At 47.0% G+C, this 8953-nt stretch overlaps 1 protein-coding gene across 2 annotated transcripts in view; it reads right to left on the reverse strand.

Moving 5' to 3' along the window:
• The window catches only part of EXOC4 (exocyst complex component 4), a 121805-nt gene extending 113100 nt beyond the window's left edge, over positions 1-8705 (reverse strand). For both annotated transcript variants that reach the window (XM_078861135.1, XM_078861134.1), the window contains exons 1-4: positions 8418-8705; positions 2597-2786; positions 1553-1747; positions 663-847 (exon numbers count right to left, since the gene is read on the reverse strand). In XM_078861135.1, coding sequence (XP_078717261.1) covers positions 663-847; positions 1553-1747; positions 2597-2786; positions 8418-8494 — 647 coding nt within the window. In that variant the 5' untranslated portion in view covers positions 8495-8705. The remainder of the gene's footprint in view (positions 1-662; positions 848-1552; positions 1748-2596; positions 2787-8417) is intronic.
• Between the last annotated feature and the right edge of the window lie 248 nt (positions 8706-8953).

Raw genomic sequence — 8953 nt, forward strand, 5'->3', positions numbered from 1 at the left:
CACAGTGCTGGTTTACAGGTCACGTCTGTGGTCACTGCCGCCCTTGTAGAACGGTGTGCGGCCATGTGCATTGACCGTGTGTGTCACGTGGTGTCATGCGGTGCAAGTCACGTTGTGCGTGTCACGTTACGTGTGTAATTCTATACGCGGCACATGTCGCGTGTCAGCTCATGCGTGCCAGCTCACGTGCAAACTTTCCAACGACTGTCACCAGATCGGCCTCTGTGAAAGAGTCTCGTGAATGATGCTACTGCGTAGTTGGAGATGGAAGAGCAACGCTCACAACAACGAGCAGAGCACGGGAGGTGCATCTGTCAGTTTATCCTGGTCAACCCATAACACCTGAGTCTCTCCCGTGACTTCCTACGAGCAGTAAAGCCTTCAACACATGATGGCCCAAAAGTGCACCTAGCCTGACACAAGTGCTGCGGTAACGTCACCCCCACTTTGTCGGTGAATGGCGGCGACCGATGTGGTTGTCATGTTACGTGTATCACATTATGAGTTTGATTTTTGTTGCGTGTCACACCGTTATGGGCGTCAGCTCTTGAGCGCCGCGTTCTGCCGCATCACACCACGCGTCGCAAATCCCACGTGCTACACGTCACGCGCGTTATCCCCCCGCGTGTATGTGAGAGCGCGCACGTAAAGCTGCGCCGTACCCGGTGAGGTGCGGCGGTGGCGCGTGGTGTGCCGCATGGCCCGTGGAGCGGATGTAGAGGTGGCGGTGGAGCTCGTCGATAAGGACCACGTGTAGGGTCATCTTCCTGGCGTGCAGCTCCAGCCGCAGTTCGCTCAGCCCCTCCACCTGGCGCAGGTGCCCGTCCAGCGCCTCCACGGCCGACACCTGTACGGCCACGCGCGGGCGACCGGGCACGGCTCGAGGTGCATAGTACGCGACGGAGCTGGGATTTATAGGAAATATATACGAGAGGAAAGTGGTTCCCAACCTTTCCGAGCCCGCGGATCACTGTCAACCCTCAGGAAATTCTGTGCACCAATAACATATTTTTGCAAATTGAAACGATCTAAAGGCGCGATAAAAACGTTAATTAAAAAAACATGAAAATGACCGTACTTGCTTTTTATTGACTCGTATAAATGAGATGGCTCATGCAATGGGCAGTAAAAATATGTAGTGTTTTGCAAAAAAGAATGTGGCATCTGCAACCCCTTCCCACGGCCTTGGAGAGCGCCAGTAGTAAATGGACCACAGGGTTGGGGACTGCCACACTAGAATAGTACGGTAGGCTGCACGTGTAGGTTTGCTGGGAAAAACAGAGTTCCTCAATAGTGCTTTATGCGGGCTACATAGTAGAATTTGCATGCTGGCGGACCACGTGACGTCACGTCACCGCACGTGACAACCAATGTCTACCTCTCGTCTCCAGGTCTCTCATCCATCTCTCGTCCATCTTCACTCGGAGAGCCATTAATGTTACACGATGGGTAAAACCAGCAAGACGAGCGGTGGCGGCGGGCCGTACACTGTCAGGAAGCGGCGAGCCGGCCGGTTGCTGTGGGAGCCGGCGAGTGCCAGAGCACTGCTCACCAGCATGTCGGTGGCGCGCAGGTAATGCTTGCTGCCCATAGCACGGTCGAGCCGCTGCGGGACCTGGCGGATGTCCTCTATCTCGTCGAGGAGGGCGAGCACATGCTTGTGCTCCACGCCTTCCACCCACAGCTTGCGCAGCTCATGACGCTTGCACTGCAGCAGCGTCTTGCATGACAGCAGGTTCTCTCGCACCTGCCGCCAGCATGGGGTGGGAAATTACGTGGTTGGGGGGGGGGGGGACATGCGACGACGTGGGTTGAACCGGTGACATCGTCGTTCACCGAGCAGGGGTGCTGCAGACGCTACTATCCGTGATTGATTTTGGGCGTGGCTCGCGTAACATTCTGATGTGTCGACAAAATTGCGGCGAAGGTGGATGACTGATTTATCGTCGCTTGTTTAATCTCTCTTAAATATTTCATTTCCTGATTAATTTACCGATTAAATATTTACGAAAGAACAGTAATTAAAGTTCACCATGCTCATTAAAGTAAAAAAGCAAGCTATTACGCATTCAATGAGCGTTTTCTACAGCGTTTCCTGGAGTAATTAACGCCATGACGTCATCATTTTCGAACAACATTTGAGTTGTAAGCATGATACATCATAACGTTGCAATGACGAGAAGACGTATGTTGAGTGAACCCGAGTTGAATAACTTTCAAGCCACCTCTATTCGTACTTGAAGCAATTCATAAACAATTCGGAGTTAGGCCATGTAACGATGATCTGAACAAATCTGTCATTGGAAACCCTCCACCACCTGATGAAGTTAACTGTGCGAACTGTATTGGGGTGGAGGATCATAATGACACACCTGGCCAAACAACAAAAATCTAACATTGGTCGCGAAACCCTACATATTAAATTCTTGGGAGTACACTAAAACATAAAAACAACACGACCAAAATGTGAAACACAACTTCTACAAAGACAACCGGTATCATCATGTCATGAAATTCAATGTCCGGTTGCGAACAATGATATTGCGGCAAACCCCAGTTGCACCGCTCGTGAAAAACTGCGAGGGCGCTCGTGCACCTGTCGGATGCGCGAGCGCGAGGCGGCGATGCGCTCGGTGATGGAGTTGTAGGTGCGGATGGCAGTGGTAAGCTCCGTGTAGTGCTGCACAATCTTGTCGTCCAGCTCGTGGTCGCAGCGGTCGTATGCCTCTTCCAGCCGCTGCTTCTCCGCCTCCCGGTCGTGAACATCATCGCTGGTCGAGAGGGTCCTGTCCACACCATCGTGACCATCACCATTATCAACATGGTTGTCATCTTTCGATTTAAAGCTTTCGTGACTGCAAGGATTCATCTTCTTGGTTCTTTCGGTAAAGTCACGTACGTGACTTTACTGAAAGAACCAAGAAGATGGTTGTCATCATTTATCAACGCTTTCCAACTAAGGGTGAAAGTGTCGATGCATCAGCTCTTTGAGTCTGTTTGTCTGTCTATATGCAACATGGGATCAATATTGTTTTTCAAATGATGATTCAATATTAACTGAACTTTTCGTACAACATTGCACAGCTTTTAGAAACTTGCCTTTTTGAAACTCATATCAATTGATTTCAAACGTTGCCCACCACTTGGAGACACAAGCCAGAGCCAAATGAACGATTTCCAAATAACCAAATGTATTTTGCCTTGAACACCACCCATCAGCTTCTGTACTGCTAATTAAACGCTTTCCAATCAAACACATGTTGGAAAGCATTAAATAGTTCATGCATATGCATGATTGTTCGACGTTGTTTCTATTCATCAAGTATTTTTTTTTTTTGAATCATCAAACCTGTTTAACTTCATTGTCGCCATCGGTGGAATACATTTTTTTACAAAAGGTGGCTGAGCACAAAAGGCCCAAATCGGCAAGTGGCCAACGATAAAGAGCACTATTGAAGATATAATAGATGACAGTTAATAGGATTCTTGAATTTAAGCAAGGTTACACAAACGTTTTTTTCAGTAGATACGATAATTTAATTTGCATTTGTTACGTGATCCCAGCGTTTCTCTTCTTGCCTCTCAGCGCAACACCAAACGCGATCCCCTCCACGCTGCTCTGCACAACCGCCCGCTCACGTTCCACGTCGGTGTCTGTGTTTCCAATCCATGTCACGGCGGGTAATAAGCACCAACTGAAAACTTTCTTCTTGAGCCACACTGATGTGTTGCTTTCATTATCAACTTGCAAAAACACTCCTACCTGCTCGACTTCATCATTTTGATTATCCCAGTCGGCCTTTGAAGCTGTCCTTAGTTTACTTATTCCAATGCATCCTCTGTGTCTCTCCGACAAATGCCTTAATTTTTTCATGGAACTTGTTTTACACGACTTTTGTTTTTCTCATATTAATATTGAGTCCAACTCTCCAGCTGTCTTTATTAGTAGAAGTTTTTTTTGGGTTAGATCGCCTAAATATATAAATGTGTCGTTAAAACCCGCTACCACCCGACACAGCCAACTAGTAAGCATTGTGACGTAAACAGAACATGCCAATTCGTCACTAGTAAAGCACACCGGTGTGTTGGAGAACCAAGCCACAACATTTACAATCTTAGTACGATGTTTCGCCAGTAATTACAACTAGCTTCATCAGGCGACAGCCAGATTTGTGGAGAAGTCTAACGGTTTCTTTCGGTGACTTTACCGAAAGAACCAGAGTATGGATTCCTGCAGTCACAAAAGCTTCAAATCTAGATCTAACTGTTTTGTTCCTTATATAGAGTCGTAGATGTGTAGTGACATAGAATGGGTCACTAGAGCGCCTAGCGCCAGTTACTGATAGAGGGGAACTGGGAGTGTAGTAGCCCTCTCTGCCAGTAGGGCATGCAATGTCATGGAACGAGTCCCTAGGGGGCGTAGTGCTGGTGGCTGGCAGAGGGGCATCTGAAGATGTAGCAGCCCGGTTGGCTGGCAAGGGCACGTGATAAGCCAGGGTAAGGATGTGGGCCAAAGGTGACAGAAGGGACACGTGGGGTATGGCCCAGAACCTTCTGGACGTTCCTGAAGGGGGCGTGGCCGAGGGCGGAGCCAGGCCACGCTGGGGGCATAAAAGGGAGGTCCCGAGGCTGGGTTGGGGCTGTCTGCTGGAATGGAGTCCTCCGTGCTGCCTCTTCCCCTGGGTCTTCGGTCTTCGTGCTCGGCATAGTAGGTCAGGCAGTGTGCCGACTGTCCTGACCCAGTTTATGTTGTTATCCCGTTGTGGTCCATAGAATAAACGTGTTGCCTCCTGATCTTGTGTGTCTCTCAGTGAACCCACTACAGATGTGACAGACAGATTTGTGGAGAAGACGAACTGTTTCGTTCCTTATATGGAGGTGTAGATGCGGTGACCACACTTCTGCGCTCTTGCGCCACTTGGGGGGGAATTATTGAGGCCACGTACATTATGCATTATGCGAGTCTTTTGAACTTGTCCTTCCTGTGTATTGTGTGTATTAAAATAGCCATACCAATTGTAATCCCTATTGAAGTATGCTGCCCTTTGTAGGCATGCATTTAAATAATGTATTATTTGAGGATTCGCTCATTTGCAGCACTTCATTACAATGATATTATGGTAGTCGCGAAAAACTGTGTTCAGACGCTATCGCCTCGACAGACCTGGTTTCACCTGAGGACGGCTGCTTGCGTTGTGGCCGAAACGTAGTGAGAATTATTTTATTATGTTTTATTTTATTATTTTATTACTTCCCTTCTACGTGACTTTACCGAAAGAACCAAGAGAAAAAATGTGTTAAACTGTCTTTATTAAGTTCTTCAATCATTCCCTAAAATCCCCTTGCCAAACTCTTGTGATTTGTATTCTGTTACTTTCTTAATGTAATCTCTGTGCTGCTGTTACATCCTTATGAATAGTTTTCATCATTCTGATTGGTTTTTTGTATTTTATACAGAGGTTTGAGAGCGCTTCGATAGCTGCATCATTTCCACCACTTCAAATGCATTTTCGGAGTCTGCAAATGCTAAACATAACGTTATTAGATCTGATTGATTGCATGTATGTGATGGATGATAGAGAAACCTTTCCTAAACCCAGCATGTTTATTTGATTGATGGCCCTCTAGATTGTCAATTGTTCTGTTTTCAATTACCTTCATGAACATTTGATATATGCACGATAGGAGGCTAAAGGGGTATGTCAGTCTTGAAGTCAGTTACGTCTCCTTTTGGATTTAGAAAGAACGAGGCATGATTCCATGATTGAGGCATTTCAATGCCACATAAACATTTAATAAACATCTGCTGATTACTGTATACTGATTTGGGATATAGTTGGGGCACGTAAATGAGAGATGGCAAGTTAATCAGAGCTCTATACATCACATCAGTATGTTTGGCAATAATCATCATGCTGTAAGGATTTAATGTGTTTGAAAACATGTGCCATGGTTGGTCACAAGGAATGGAGTTTAGGAAATCCAGTGAAATGCTATTGGCCACACGCCATACATTTATCAGTTCTGCTAGAAGAAGGGGCTTCCACTCGAAGGAGCTCTATAGAGCCCCTCTATATATGGATATGGCCTACTTTTCCATGCTGGCTAGATGTCTTGGAAGATACTGGAGTATCCACACTTTAATCCACCAAATGTGAATGCAGAATGCCGATTGACTCGCTGTGGTTGAACCTTTTTTACACTGCTGGGTGGACAGAGGTGGTGGGGGCAGGGGATTAAGAAACTTGTCCCCATTGTTTCAACTTCCGCGCTGGAAGATCAAGCCGGCGACCTCTGGATTACACATCTAGTGTGCTGACCATTACACTGTGGCAGCATCCATTTATTTAACGGATGCATTTAAAATGTGGTGAATAAGGATTTTTTGTAATTATGTAATGGGAGTGTTATATCCTGCTTGTAATTGGAAGCCCAGTAACCTTGTTTATAGAAAATATTTGACAAGCCGGTATTCTAGGATGTTGTAGTGCCAGGTTAAATGATGATTGCATCCCAGCATAAACAAATGCAGGCGAGGCAGACAAGAATGTGTGGCAGATGACCGCAGGTGTAGCACGTGACTGGTGACGGGTGATTCATTAACAAGAACCCGTGTTTCCTTATAGCGCCCTTCGTCGGGACAAAAACAAGGCAGCCTTCAGATTTCCACAACAAACAAATGTGTGCTCACAAAAGTAGGCGCAGCTTCCATCACGCCTTGCATGTATGTCATGTGATTACTACACTGCATGCATGTATAATACTCTCAGCATTGCCTAAGCTGAGGCTCATCTTGAGTGGGTGGCCTAAACAACAACACAGCCAAACTTTTACGCTGGTGGTTTAGACAAGGCTGAGAGCATTGTGGATGCGATGTGGTAATCATACAATATTCAGGCCAGGCATGATGCCATCCTGCTGCCTGTGTGCGGTTTCTCCTCTGCGTGGTATTAAAGTGTTTGAATCCAGCCTGCACGCATTCTACTGTTGCTGCGATGGGTTTTATTATCATTTACAGAAACTGTTGCATTTGAATAGCAGCCTTCTCTGGCTCATGGCTCATAGAAAGTGCTCACAACTAGCTTACACTGGAAGCAACAACAATGACGATAATCAACATCGTATATTCAACAATGATAACACGAAGAGAGCTGAACTTGATACCGAGAGGCAACGTGCCGTTGTGTTTTTCGCAGACAAAAGTTTAAAATCGGCACACACCGCCAAAATATGGCGCACGAATGAAAACCATGAACCACTGACCTAGAGACAGGAGGACAATCTGAAACGTGTGCAACGAAGCATGGCGAGACGCATCCTCGGAATTACATCGAGACAGAAAGAGCAGCAGCAGCAGCACATGGACCAGCGAATACATTCCCTTCAGAAACATCCTATTGACAGTCAAGAATAGTAAATGTGGGCTTGTGCTGGATGGGACATTGACCGAAAGACGTCGAGTGACTGAAGGAGCCCTGGGAGGGGGTGACAGTCCGAGCGGACGACCACTGCACGGACGGGCAATGAGATCGATTTATCCGCAGAGGCACCAAGACGAGATGCCGGTGGCCTTCATCCAGCGGTGGATAGAAAATAACTGATGGTGGATGATATTGCGACTGGAAATTGTTATTGATGGTGATGGAGTACCAGTGGAGAGGCAATAACCATAACGAGGATACCGATGCTATTATTACGATGAATCGATTGTAACTGAATAACGATATACATTACAGTATAATGATAAACTGCGGAGCGGTGGCAAAGTGGTTAGACAACCTCGGCAACACGAGTTAAACTCTGCGGCGATTCTCGGACCCCGCCTTCAGTGACCAGAATGGTGAAGTATGGTCAAACCAACATGACCGACGCAATGAAGAGAGGGGGGGGGCTTCATCCAGCAGTGGATAAGAGGTCTGCTGGACACGATTAACAGTGACGTCACCCTCAACAATGACTTAATTTGTTTGTCTATTATATATAAACAATTCCGCGTTAATAAAACGGCTGACAATGCGACCTTAGCGCACACGCGGGACACATCGCGTCCAGCTGCAGCAGCAGCAGCCAGGTTCATCCACTGCTGGATGATGAAGCCTCCGAAATTCGCCGCTCGCGATCCTGCGACGTAGCGCGACAGGCTATCTCGTCCACATGCAGCGCTGCAAATCTCGCGAACAATATTCGAATGTCACTTGCAGTGCCCGACATTTGAAGTTTTCACGTTTTAATGTTTCACATTTAGCAACAGAGACGGCAGAGGCCCAGGCCTCAGGCCTCCAGGCGAGGCGCTTCCCACTAGGCCGCACCGCCCCTCACACCGGAGCCACCGCTGATCTCTAGCGACACCAATTAACTTAACCAAAACAACAATAACAAAACAAGATGACAACGACGACGACACGAACATTCTTTACCGAATGACAGAGATGAGGAGGCCTGAGGGGTCCTTGGACTTGCTCACGGCGCTGCGGTAGCGAACGTCGCTCGCCATTGCGCCCTCTATCCTCAAACCCCGGAGAAAACCTCTTTATTTCTTTAATTTATCCCCATAATTCGTCGAGGATTTAACGTCAAGGGCCGGGGCAGGCTCTCTCCACTGCTGGGTTGCGTGAGTCGTGGCGACGTGGCCCCACGATGAGAGGTTGACGCGCGGGGCGGACGTCTCGGGGCGAGGCGATTCACAGCTCGACAGAGGCACGGAGTTGGAGAATTCGCTCCCAAAGTTGCGAAAAAAATAAAAAAAATATATAAAAAATATATATGAGTGCGAATAATTATTGTCATTATAATTATCACTGAATAAATTACGTGCAATTAACGAAGAACTGGAAATATAACAAGTTTTACTCAGATACATCAATTACGTGACGAACCAATTTGTACTTTCGGCACAGTTATTGAAAACAGCACATGTTAAGATGATGTAAGGAAACTTGTACTGCCTTATATT

This window comes from Lampetra fluviatilis, chromosome 11 (assembly GCF_964198595.1).
Source record: "Lampetra fluviatilis chromosome 11, kcLamFluv1.1, whole genome shotgun sequence".
In the NCBI taxonomy this organism is placed as follows: domain Eukaryota; kingdom Metazoa; phylum Chordata; class Hyperoartia; order Petromyzontiformes; family Petromyzontidae; genus Lampetra; species Lampetra fluviatilis.